This window comes from Pelmatolapia mariae, linkage group LG5, assembly GCF_036321145.2.
Source record: "Pelmatolapia mariae isolate MD_Pm_ZW linkage group LG5, Pm_UMD_F_2, whole genome shotgun sequence".
In the NCBI taxonomy this organism is placed as follows: Eukaryota; Metazoa; Chordata; class Actinopteri; order Cichliformes; family Cichlidae; genus Pelmatolapia; species Pelmatolapia mariae.
The window spans coordinates 23,599,747-23,613,107 of NC_086231.1; the positions used below are offsets into that span (position 1 = coordinate 23,599,747).

The 13,361-nt window shown below is 38.5% G+C and overlaps 1 protein-coding gene across 1 annotated transcript; it reads right to left on the minus strand.

Annotated features, from left to right (window-relative positions):
- Positions 1-2,940: 2,940 nt before the first annotated feature.
- On the minus strand, positions 2,941-11,970 carry slc6a14 (solute carrier family 6 member 14). Its single transcript, XM_063474992.1, has 16 exons — positions 11,954-11,970; positions 9,786-9,861; positions 9,231-9,378; positions 8,989-9,120; positions 8,248-8,413; positions 6,428-6,505; positions 6,208-6,340; positions 5,108-5,248; positions 4,876-5,011; positions 4,696-4,788; positions 4,242-4,367; positions 4,026-4,144; positions 3,804-3,903; positions 3,606-3,715; positions 3,271-3,438; positions 2,941-3,096 (listed from the first exon to the last, which is right to left on the minus strand). The coding sequence occupies exons 1-16, from the start codon at positions 11,968-11,970 to the stop codon at positions 2,941-2,943; spliced, it is 1,899 nt and encodes a 632-aa protein (XP_063331062.1).
- Between the last annotated feature and the right edge of the window lie 1,391 nt (positions 11,971-13,361).

Consider the following 13,361-nt stretch of genomic DNA (forward strand, 5'->3'; position numbering starts at 1 on the left):
ACAAAAAAATCAACAAAAAAACCTGTTTTTGCTAGTAGAACAGATATTTTTGTAAACTTGGCCCAGACTCAAATGTCTCAACAGTTATTCAGTGAATTTATGTGGCGTCACACTCAAATGCATAAACTTGTACACAATAAAACACAAGAAATGCTCCATGGTCACTGCATTGTATATTAAGGTCCCTACCTGTGCTTCAGCCAGTTTAGCCAAGCTTAAACTGGCACCAGTGTAGCACTCTCAGTCATCTTCAGCTCCCTCCAGTGTCACGCTAGAACAGAATCAACACATAAGGAGAGATAGCTGTGAAATACACAACTTGGAGATGCAAAAGTTATAAATTCACAATACATTTGACATAAGTTTAGTGTGTGTACTGTATTAAACTCTCCCCAAAACATTAGGTGATTTATTCGTTCCTGAAAGTTGTAGTTGTATACTAAACATTTTATATAACGTATGTATAGATATATATGTTATTTTAACAGTGAAAAGAACATAAAATTTTGAAACCGCAAAAAACAAGTAGTTACATACAAAAAAGTAATTACATAACCAGTTACAGCTTGTTAACATCTTTCCAGCAAGAACAGTCATATGAGTCATATTTAGACAAACTAGTTCATCACTTTCTTTATTCAAATTGCATAAAAGACTGTCTGGACAAAGAAACGAAACTGTCTGTGACCTCTTTCAGAGACAGATTTGCCCGTGGGTGATGCTGCTTGAAGTTAAAAAAAGAAAAGAAAAGGTGAAACCCTTAATTATACTGCATAATTATATTGTTTTTCAGCCTATACTGTCAAATGTGACTCATTTCTAAGTCTTTTTTGTAAACTGTTACATTAAAATTTGTTGTTTTCTTTTGGGGCTTTCCATTGGAGTCTTTATTAGTATAGTGCCTGCATCAAACTATCAAAAATAAATACAATATATTTCTGTTTGTTACCAGTGTTAATGCAAAAAAAGTAACATTTAAGAGGATGCACAAGTTGTAGTAATTTTTTTGTATTGTTAGCATTTTTCACAAAGCAGCTGGCGTCTTTGACGGCAGCTTTAAACAACAGCAAAATGTACTATTTGCTAGGAGTTAAAATTGCTAACTGCCATTGTTACAGATTGTACTGAAGCTGGGGCATAGATGGCTCTGTTATTATGGTGTGACAGCACTGAATATTAGCACTACAATAAATCAAAGTTCAAAATCTTACTTATTTTACAGCACAAAATGACCCATTCTTACATCCACTGGAAGTCCTGAGGTGTATAATTGTATGCCATTTAGTCCTTCAGCAACATAGGCTGTAATACACTAAGTGTGAGTGGCCAGAAGATGATTTAAACTAAAGGCACTTGACCAGACCTCAGTTTGTGTGCTGAGGTCAGAAACATACTTAACCAAAGCTTAGAGTACAGCCACTGTAATAACAGTGTGATGCACGTCACAGCCATCAGAGATGAAAAAACAGGTGATACAGACAGGTAAACTAGAAACACAGCACAAAGCATTTCTCGGCAGATTATTCCAATATCTCAGCTCCTGTTATGTCCGCATTAAAACAACTATTGCAGTCATACACATGCAAACAAACACATTAACTGGTGATTCGGGTTAATTGGTGATTCTAAATTTTAGTTGTGAATGTGAACGTGAATAGTTGTCTGTCTGTGTTTGCCCTGCGACAGACTGGAAACCTGTCTAGGATGTACCCCAGCTGAGATAGGCTCCAGACCAACTTACAAGACATCAGTGTAAACTGTGATTAAGAAGCTTCTGAGACAAAATCTTACATGATTGCTCGTTACCATCATAATCACACAGTACTCTGTTCAGGGTGGAAGTCAGATTTATTCAAAGGAGGGTGCAAGATTATATAATACAGTCCTGTCTGCAAAGGACCAGTTTATATATATATATATATATATATATATATATATATATATATATATATATATATATATATATATATATATATATATATATATATATATATATATATTTATACATAAAACAACCAACCAACTAACCAAACACAAAAACAGACTGAAATAAAAACATCTGATAGTTTCCTTTTCCTACTTATCAAATATGAAAAATTCAGAAAAAATATCAGTTGCATTTTTATTTACTACATTGAAATATCAGCATCTAACTGACAGGAAAAGGAACTGTGCTTTAAAGACAAGCATAGTTAATGACACAGAATCAATCTCTCCTAATATAAGAATAAATACCCCCCCCCCCCCCCCCAAAACAAAAAAAAGCAAAACAAAAAACAAAAACAAACAAAAAACAAAACAAACAAACAAAAAATAAATAAAATATCACCCTATCAAGCAATACATATATTAAAATATTTTTTTTTTCCATGTCAACTTTGTTTGTGTGATTGAGTCTTCTCTTTTTCTGTAAACACATGAACTCACACAAGCTGGAGCAGGACATATACGGTATACAATAGGTCATAAAGACAGGGGAAAAGACCCAGACATTTCTTCCAAAAGAAGAAAGAAGAAATGTTTAGATAGTAAGAAGAGTCCACATCCTCATTTGGGAACATTAGATCTCAGCTGTTATGCAGTATATACATCATTCTGCTCAGTAAAGTGTTCACACTTTGTTTGCAATGGTGACTTGATTGCATTGTGCTCTTAAATAAACCCATTCTCCCTGTTGAAGGACATAGTTCTTTTTTCTTTTTTTTTTAATTACTTTCTTTTGAAAGATGATGCTGATCCAACTATTACCAAACAGACTGTAGAAATTAAAAATACATCCCAAAAAAGCGCTCAGGTTTCAGGAAGTTTACATGTAAGTTCTGTGCAGTCTGCTGTGAGTTTATATTTGGGCTGCTTTCTGCCTCCCAGAGGTCAAAAATGACTTAACTTTCAGAACTTTCAAAACAAGGTATTCATAGAGCAAACGCAGGAGAAGCCTCATTATAGCCACGAGCTGGAGATTGCATTCAGATTAACTTCTGCTTTATTTTTGCTGTTATTCCTACGGTGGCAGCGTTCTTCTGAGTAGCGATCCCCTCGATGGACATCCAAATAGGGATGCCATTCCTCAGATGGCGAGCACAGTGACTTCAGACGCTGCAGAATATAAGAAGCGTAAATTTTAGTACTGTGTATTTATTTTAATACCCACAAATCATTTGTGGGATTGACTGAAAAAAAAGATCCAAGCAGTTCAACAACTGCTACAATCTTTCAAATATAGAAAAAGACAAGAATAATCCACAGTCAATCCACTGCACAAGTACACACCTTCCAGGGGTTTCCTTTTGCTTTTATCAGCTTATACCCAGCAACAACAGGGATCCACATCAGGGCAAATGCAATCATGCACCAGCCTAAAGTCATGCCCCAGTCTGGGTAGGGGATACCTCCATAGTTAGGGGGTTCAAAGTAAACCACAGTCGAGATCAAGAGGAACTAGACAAAAGTCACAAAAAACATAAAGTTCACTACTGGTAGAGACAAACAACTACAACATATTTGTGTACATCTATACACGTTAATAAAAGTCGATACTTTTAATTAACACAATGCTTTTGCCTTTTAAATTATGTACAGCAAACAAGGCAGCACTGTGTACTCACCACTACGATGCAGGGGGTGATAAAGAACCAACATGCTCTCCACCACAGCCAAAATGTGGAAGTCTTCATTCCAATCATCATCTCAATGTCTTTAATAAAACGGTTTCCTCCTGAAAGATGGAAGAAGAATATAAGTATCCTGGAATTTAAGACCATCAGTCACCTTTCATATGCACAGACTTAAATTGCTGTACTTACCGTAAATGTAGCAGATGGCAATAATCTCCAAAAGCACCAAAAATAGCAGCACCCAGCTGGCAATAAACTGGTCAATTAGGGTTACCCAGTATACTCCTGCCTATGATACACACATGCATGAAAAACACACAAAACCATTATACATTATACATTTATACAGAGAGACTGAGCAAGTTAACTATTTTATAACAGCCACAGAAAGTTGTGCTAAGACAGACTTACCCTTGTGACACATGGTAAACCCAGGAGGTAGAGGACAGAACATAACGTTACAGTTAATAAGGCATGTTTGGATTTGAAGACTGTGGGGAAAGCGTCGAGCAGGCAGGTCGTTATCACCTCTAATGACAAGAAGAGAGATTTTAGTTTGTGTAGATCAAACAGCAGTGGGCTGAATGTTCTGCAAACATCACAATGAACTGAAGCTTCAGATCTAACCTATTCCTGCAAACTGGGAGTCCAAACCGACAGTCAAAAGCATGAAGAAGAACAAAATGGACCACAGCGGGGAGATGGGGAGCTTAGACAGAGCATCTGGATAGGCTATGAAAGCCAGACCAAACCCTGCATAAAGACAAATAAAAGGAGAAGAAAATCATCTGGTAGCATCATCTGGAACCAACATGGTTTATCCAGCTTATTATGGTTTGCAGGATATCAAATACTGCCAATATTTTGCCAATATTCAGCAATGAGATGAGTCTTGCACTCTTTGTAAAGGATCCCATGAATTTCTGAAAAATAGTCACATTCTTTGTTTTAGTGTCTAATTATAACCAAATAGTTTTTAGTGTCTGAAACTAATAAACAGGCAAAACTGAAAGCACAAAGCTGACAGAATGGCAGTATTTAAAACCAAATGATAAGAATATATTAGTGTTGTATGTCTGACCTTCCTTTACCACTTTTGAAACTGGCGTTTTGTAGACGTGAGCCATATGTCCCAAAATTGAAAATATGGCAAAGCCTGCAAGCACACTGGTCCCTAGAAAGAGATCAAATCAGGAAATGTATAAAAGGAAATGCAAAAACAATTTCATTCTTTCTAAAATTTAGTTAGAGAGGACCCTACCTGCATTAGTAAGGGTGACAACAAACGAGTCCTTGAACACGTTGTTGTGAAAGTTGTTATAGGAAGCAAGAGCAATGAGTCCACCCCAGCCAATAGAGAGAGAGTAGAAGGTCTGAGTTGCTGCATCTTTCCACACCTAAAACACAGAGTTGTACTGTAGCTCATTAAGAGTTTGTTTTCTCAGATAACAAATGACTTTATTGGATTGCACATGAACAGTGACAGTTTCTACCTGAACTTCAGTCAGTTTGGTCAGATTGGACTGAGAACCAATGTAGAACTCAATCCCATCTTTGGCTCCCTCTAGAGTCACACCTCTGATCAGCAGGATCACAATCACCACGTAAGGGAAGGTAGCAGTGAAATACACAACCTGGAGATACAAAGACTTGTTACTTTGCAGGAAAAGCAAAAGTCTACATTTTGTTACATTTGTTAAGTCTAAATTCAAAAATCTGTCAGACCCGCTGCATTTCAGTACTGACAGTTTAGCATCACATACGAAAAGTGCAGTCTGTCATTTTGTTGTTCATGGTTTACTAATTTTAATAATACTTTAACACTTTAATACTTTAATAGTTGCTTCAAGTTAGATGAGATGATGGATATCAGTCCTGTTTCAGTACATTCAGCTAATTATGAAACTAAGGGAATATTTTGTTAGATTACTATAAAATTGTTCAAAACTAAAAAAGGACACCAGCACTATAGACTGTTGACAAAAGGTTTCAAAACCATCCTGAGTTTTTTAAACTGGATAACAGAAACAAGGTTTGGAGCTGCCTGAGGCGTGGCTGCACAATAGAAAATATAAAGCATGTGGTGTCTTTTTTTATTTTAAATGGGAAAAACATTTGGAGCAGCATGGTGGTGCAGTAATTAGCACCTTTGCCTTTGAATCCACGTGTGGAGTTCGCTTGTTGTCTTGATGCCTATGTAGTTTATCTTGGGGTTCTCCTATATATATACATATAGGGCACCTTTTGTCCTATGACACCTGAGTTGGTGAAGTCGAAGAAAATAGTGGGATGGGACCATAATTTAAAAAATTACGTTATGAACATAATTTAAATCTAGCAATTGAGAGCATTAAGTCCTTGAGAATGTGTATGATATATATGAGGTCATCAGCAGGGGGAGTCACACCCTGCTGATATAAGAAAAAACACCACAGTGACTTCACTTATCAGATGCTTATTAGACTTTTTACATACAGTTAGTTTGTGAAACTAAACAGCTAATATCACAAACTAAATTATTCTAAATATATGTGTGGATTTGTATGTTGGACAAACGAACAGGAGTCCATCTACATGAAGGATTTTGACGTACTTTGCCTGATGATTTGATGCCTTTGATGAGCGCAGCAGTAACAATTATGGAGGTCAGCAGCAGACAGAGAGCCAAGTGCCAAACTACTGGCCCCGTTTCATCAAGACCACTGGACCTCTGCAGAGCCACTTTGCTGCAAAGAAGAAGACACATGTATTTATACAAACAGTGTGACAAGTGCTTTTATTTATGCCTGTGTGCACGAGTGTTTGAGTCTTACTCCCAGTACAGCTCACTCGGAGTCTGTATCGAAGAGCAGCTGCTGTTTTCCCGAGTCCAGTTGGTAACCAAAGCACCGCTTACATTACAGGACACTAAAAAAAGAGAGAGGACTTGTGAGTGTCCAAAATATAAATCTTAAATCAGTATTTACCACAACACAAGTACCTGACAGGGCTCTAGACTAACTTTTTGACATGGGCGCACCGGTACGCCTAACTTAAAAAATTTAGGCGTACCGGCACAAAAGTTAGGCGCACTCAAATTTTTCAACCGCTTCGCTTAACACCGCAGTTTTACATGTGCACCTTCTTTGGGGGGAGGTCCATACAGACAATATTCATTTCTAAATTATTAACTAACAATGTTGTGCTTAAAGTGCTTTGTCAATATTGCAGAAAATGTTAAACTTAATCATCATCTTGGCCTCCTCTGACGACCTGTTTGCTGTTGCATGCTGCTGAAAGGCAGTGGGGAGAGGGGACACTTGGGCAGTGCATTTATTGCAGCATGAAGTGTGTTTTCTGGATACACTGCTGCTTTTTCAGCATTCAAAGATTGATGGCACTGTGTCAGAGCACTGGCTATGAATTTCAGACGGATCAGGCCTTAACTTAACAAAAAAGTTATCAATAGTTTTTTTCATCTTTTCTTATTACCCACAGCTACATCCACTTCTGTCAGGCCTAGGCTGCTCACTAGGGCTGGGTATCATCACCGATTTCTATAATCCATTCGATTCCGGTTCTCAAAGTCCTGATTCGATTCAATTTAGCCTCAGACAGTCAGAAATATTATAATTCTGATCATTTATCAGTACTGACACTTGTGAGACTTCATCAGAATTGTGAACATCACAGCAGATGCCTTTGTGTAAAAGTAACTGAGAATAAAACACAGAAAAACATGAAGGAGATTTTCCTGGCGAATGAATAATCCAGAAAACAGAGATTTGAGACGGGAAACTGTTCTTGAAGTACACACAGGGAGCTGTGTAGGAAGTGTAATTTTTATCGTGGGGAAGCAAAACAGCAAAAGTCAGAGGGAATTCATGACGACATTGATCAAATGTGAAGCGCAGTTTGCTGCTTCTTTTTGGCTCGGCGAATTTTGGTTGGAGAGACAAAACCTGCAGCTCAGAATCAGCGCAAAAAAACGTAAACACAGCGCGGACCCGACGCATCAGAATCGCTAAGCTCCGACAGCGTGTCCGTGTTCGGGCCGTCCGGTGAGAAAGCCGAGAAAGACAAAGCTGATTCTGATGCGTCGGGTCGCTCTGTGTTTACGTCTTTGTGTGGAATCCGTTAATGAATTGATATCGCCTTATTAAAGCTACTCACCTCCCTCTTCTACCTGCACTTTCCACTGGACCACGGCCAATCAGAGAGGTCCCGCCCCTGACTATCTCTGATTGGTTTAGTCCACGATAGGGGCATAATGTGTGTCTGCTGTTGACAACATGGAGAGTTGCAGAGATTTTTTTTGTTACCCAAACAGGTGCGACCAAGTGTTGGTAACATTTGGTCGCACCAGTGCGACCAAATGTTTTTTTTAGTCGCACCACGGAAAAATTTGGTCGCATTTGCGACCATATTGGTCGCACTCTAGAGCCCTGCCTGAGATTGGATCTGTAGTGGGTGCTTTAATTTCTCCAGAATATTTACATTTTAGGTTACTGAGATTCAAAACCACATCAAAATACTTTATAATCTTTATGACTGATATCAATTTATGTTAAATCAGTGTATGTGGTGATACAGATACCACAGAGCAGAAGATTTAATGCGCTGCTCTTTACAAGAATACAAGAATATAATGTACGCACCTTCAGGCGCGGTGCTGCAGTTACTGCCATCGCAGCTGGAACAGCCGGACCACGGCAGAGGACACTGCATGGAGGCGAACATGTAGTACAGGCTGTAGGCGATGATGACGTTGTAATAAATAGACACTATTACAGACACCACAACCATGGCAACACCAATACCTGAAGGGATAGATAGGGCATAAAAGACACTATTAATTTAAAAAATATTAACGGAAACTTCACCAGACAAAAGTTGTCTCTTTTTAAATGAGTTTTTGATTGAACTAATCATAATAAGTGTGTCTAAGTTTACTGATCATACATAAAAGCATGCTATTTTTTGTTTTTTGCTGTAGTAATTTAAAAATCTCCTCTCTGCTTTGCTTATTACAGTTTCTTTAATTACACTGCAGCGTTCTTCTTTTTGTTTGAAGAACATAAAACAATTTTGTATTCCTCATTAAAGCTGTCATAAAAAAAATTGGGTTTGGGGTCAGTTTTTGGTCACACAGTTGACCATTAACCAAAAACCTCATTAAGGAGAGTTTAGGGCTGATTTATGGTGACACAGCTCTGCATTGGCCACAAGCCTCATTAAATGTACTGTTCATGATTCATGTCACATGCAAGCAGTTCTTAAGAAAAGCAAATAATAATCCAGAGAACCTAGTGATTAAAAAATGCACATTTATATTTATTGGAATGTTGATTAATTCATAACATTTTCTTTTATTTAAAAAAACCCTTAAAATTACCCTGTATTAATGGCACTGCTCTCCATACATTAACTGGACCTTGGCTGCAGAATTGACCTAAGGCACTTTCCAAGAAGAAAAGAGGAATTCCAACCACCACCAACATCACGAAATATGGGATAAGAAAGGCACCTGCTCAAAATGAAGGATTTGGTGGTAAAGAGGAAAACAAATGTTATAAAAACATAGTTGCTTTCAAATAGAATCTTGGATAATGGATTAGAAAATAAATGCTGATTTACCCCCTCCATTCTTGTATGCCAAATACGGAAATCTCCAGATATTTCCCAGACCAACAGCATATCCGATCATAGAGAGAATGTACTCCTTCTTACTGGTCCAGTTACCACGCTCAGTATTCTCATCCCCATCGTCCACACGTGGCTCCTGCTCATTTAAAAAGTTCAAAACTTTTGTAAACTTGTAAAACTTGTGATGTGTGTAAGCAATTATGGACACACCAGGACTTTCAGAAAAAATAAAGATGTTAGAAAGAAGAGTCTGTTGTAGAACAATGGTATGGTACATAATTTAAATATTAATTAATCAACACCAGGACACAAGATATCAGTCATTATAATACTTATTAGTTATTAGTAATTATATACTAGAAAGTTGGTTTCATTTATCAGCTGAACCATTTTTTCTAAATATGTGACAGTTATATCAAAAACAAAAAAAAACCTACTATGATCTTTTAAATACAGGCAAGTGTCTTCTTCTCAGTCTATTTCTGCGAAACTATTATGCTGTAAGTTATCCAGTGAAAGTCTGGTCAGTCAGTTATGCAGTCCTACCTGGTCGACAACAGCAGGATTTCTGAAAATGAAACCCTTGAAACTTTGCCACCCGTATTCCCTCATGTTCGTTCGCCTGCTTGTTAGGACAGAATAAGAAATTTGAAGTTAACTACATCTGTTTTAAAGTCTCCTCTCTAGAGGCGAGCTAGTGATGTGTTCCAACCAATCACCTGCCTCAGCCCTCCCCCTGAGATAGTTGTATGCAATTACCTCAACTCCCACTCTAAACTTAAAAAAAGTGGTTATAAAGATGAGTGACGAACGTTTTCCTCTTTTTAAGATTAATGACACAACTGCTGACACTCAGTCTGATAACGTCAGTGTCACTTTACGCAATTATGTGGAGCTGTTATCAGATGGTAGTCATGTTCACTGTATAATATCATGGTGCTAAAATACAGTATGTATGACTTCTTTCTGTAGTGAGGAGTGATAGCATACTTACACTGATAAATAAAAAAAAGAGTGGAGCTCCCACTGTTTACGAGTGTCCAGGTTGTGGGTGACTCAGCGTTGCGATGCTAAGCCTGCATCTCTATCTTCAGCACTCCACCCTAATGCCACTGCTGTAATGCACCGTGGCTGGGACTCATTTCGGTCAGTGACATCTACACATAATGACTGTACGGATGACCCGCGTGTGTCTGTGTCACTTGTAATAACAGATGGCGTGCCCGCATGATGGTGACTGGTGACAAAAGGAGATGAATGAAAAATGGCTCAGATTATTCAACATGCAACACAGTCCAAAACACAGATGTTAAACTGATTTCATTCACATAAGCTAATAGTATAAGCACATATGTAAAGCCGACTTTGGTCATAATTTGGTAAGCTGTAACTTTACCAACTAGTGCTCTGTGGACACAAAGTAACCAGATCACAGGGAGACTTTCTTAACAACATAGAACAACTATGAATAACTATGACGTTGGTTGTAAGGTTTATATTGTTGGATTGTCATTTATGCTTAGAAATATATACTCATATATGCTTAGAGTTTTATAATCGATTGCATAATGATAGAGATTTGATCCTTAGCAGTCTGTAAAGACTCTGTGCGCCTTCCAGAGTGTTCTGGCATACACACATCTTGGGGTCATGAGAGAGGCCGTCTCTTACTGATTTATACTGTGGGAGGACAACTACTCTGTATCTGGTTAAGTGTGGCAGGATGAATATTATGTCCTGGTTCAACCCACTTTCAGTCAGGCGCATTAAGGGGCGCTAGTATAAATAGTGGCCATCTGAGCATCCCCAAATCGTGTACCTGTTATCTCCTTTCGGTCACTTGATTGTTTTGGAAATGACAGTCTTCACTAGTGGGGATAGTTACAAAGCTTTCTTCGTTATGAATTAGCATACATGTTTTTATTGAACATTTGAAGAACTAGCAAAACAAAAAGGAAATCTTGTAGAAGACATAAAGTCAGAGATAGAAACGACAAGGAGCAGGTGCATCTAGTACAGGTAGAGCTGCTGCAAAAACCCACAGAGCTCAGCAGCCAGCGCAACAAATTCTGGATCCTTTGCTTTTAGTTAGCATTAGCAGCACATGCTGCGTCCGATTGAAAGGACCTTTATGCTGCGCACTGTGACTCACAGCAATGGTCCCAGGTCAGCCCTGACTTTGTGTTAAACTAATCCTAAAGTAATAATGGTATTTCTAACCACTGATATACCACAACTTTATCTTTTCAACAGCTGCTGAAAGTTAGGGGACCTAGCTTCTATCGGATATTTATATAGAGATCCTCCAGCTTCAAACTGTATTACCCTTCAAGGACCCGCAGTTCAAAAAAAGCGCCCCTCCGACAGCCAAACCCATCTGTTCTCTGATTGGATAGTTAAATTTGTGATTGACATGACATTGACCAATCAGATGAAAGGAAGAAAAATAGGGTCAAAATTCATACTTGTCACTTGCAGAGTTTCACACGTATTTTTTGGGCTAAGTCCACACACAAATCTTTTTTACGCACACACAAATTGTTTTTACACATACAAATCTTTTTTACGCACACACAAATTGTTTTTACACATACAAATCTTTTTTTTACACACACACAAATTCTTTTTACACATACAAATCCTGATTTACAAGTACAAAACTGATTTACAAGTACAAAATATTTATGACCACAATTTGAGCCCATACGGATTACCTTCCTGAAGCCTCCATCGTGGCTGGTATGTGTTTACTCGGTGCAGTGCGTACATTATTTCACTCGGTGGTAAACCAATGTTGTTTATAGGTCGTAGCTGTAGAAGCCTTCTATGAGCCACTCTGTTCATGATTCGTGACGCTGTTTACTTGGTACGTGACTCAGTTTTGTTACAATCTCTGCCTTTTATTGCTCTTTTATAGTAAGCACTCATGCTTTGCAGGAAGTGTGGGCTTTAGTGGGCGACCAGTAGCTTTACAGCAAGGTCGCTACGGCTTTTCTACACTACGCTACGCTAACAGAAGTGCTGCTGCTTTGCCTTTTACCGTCTGTTTCTGTTTGCGAGGGTTATTTTTCCCTGCTGCTGCCAGCCTCTTAAGAGTGGACGTCGGCGTGGACAGCGGCTACATACACGTCGATTGACTGAATTGTTAAATTAAAGTAGTCGGGCGTACGGCAATTTGGAGTAATACAGCGACTCCGTTTGCTCCAGATTTAAGGTTTTATTTAGTTCGTATGTCTGTCTTTCTGTTTTGATTTGTAGTTTGGGTTTTTGTTACACCACTGGTAGGAAGCCCTTTTTCTAGGTGCAGATCACCAGTGTGTTCCTTCAGTTGGGCTAACCCCAGCGTGTGCATATTAGTTTTTCTTGGAATATATTATAATTTTCTTTCTTTTATTCAGATGCGGAGGGCCTGACGTGGAGGAGACTGGGGTGCCTTAGTGGTGGGATCCTTTGAGTGTTACACACCTGCATTTTTAGTTTATTAGTATGAGCATGTGATGGTGTACTGCACTTGTGTATTGTTGAGTTTTCTTTTCTTTTTGAGTTGTTTTTGTGCGTGGCATCCCCGCCCCTCTAAATTCTTTTTTTAAGAATATTTGTATATTGATATTTATGCTCGTGTTTTTATATGCTGTTTTAAATAATAAATTGTCTGTTTTATCATTGAACCACGTCTCTGTACTGAGTATAACGAACCTAAGTGCCTTCTTGGTGATTAGTGTTACTTCTATCTAGTATTCTCTGGGTGAAACTCCTAGGGTGGCGTTGTCTTTTAAACTGTGAAGAGTATTTATTCCATCCCCACCTCGTGCTGCCACAAACTTGGCGTAGTCGACAGGATATACTCTTTAAAAACAGAGACGTGTGTTCCTTTGTTTTATTATTATGTGGTGTAACATAAACTGCTGTTTTTGTTTTGTACAGGATAAAGGCAAAGCAGCAGCTAATTTGGTGTGGGATTCCACAGCTGTATTACAGAGATGGAGGAAGAGTTATAGGAACTCAGGGACTTGATTGCGCAGCTCAAAGCAGACAATGAGAGGCTGTGTCAGGAGAGGGCTGTTGGGTCAGGTACTAGTGCTACACCTCCTACTTCAACTGCATCATCTGTTAACCCCCCCC

Coding starts and splice junctions, on each gene's coding strand:
- slc6a14 (XM_063474992.1), bottom strand. Junction 8,414..8,988: donor AGCAGTGCCATTAATACAGG/GTAATTTTAAGG, acceptor CTATCCCTTCAG/GTATTGGTGTTGCCATGGTT. Junction 4,368..4,695: donor TTCAAAAGTGGTAAAGGAAG/GTCAGACATACA, acceptor GTCTTTATGCAG/GGTTTGGTCTGGCTTTCATA.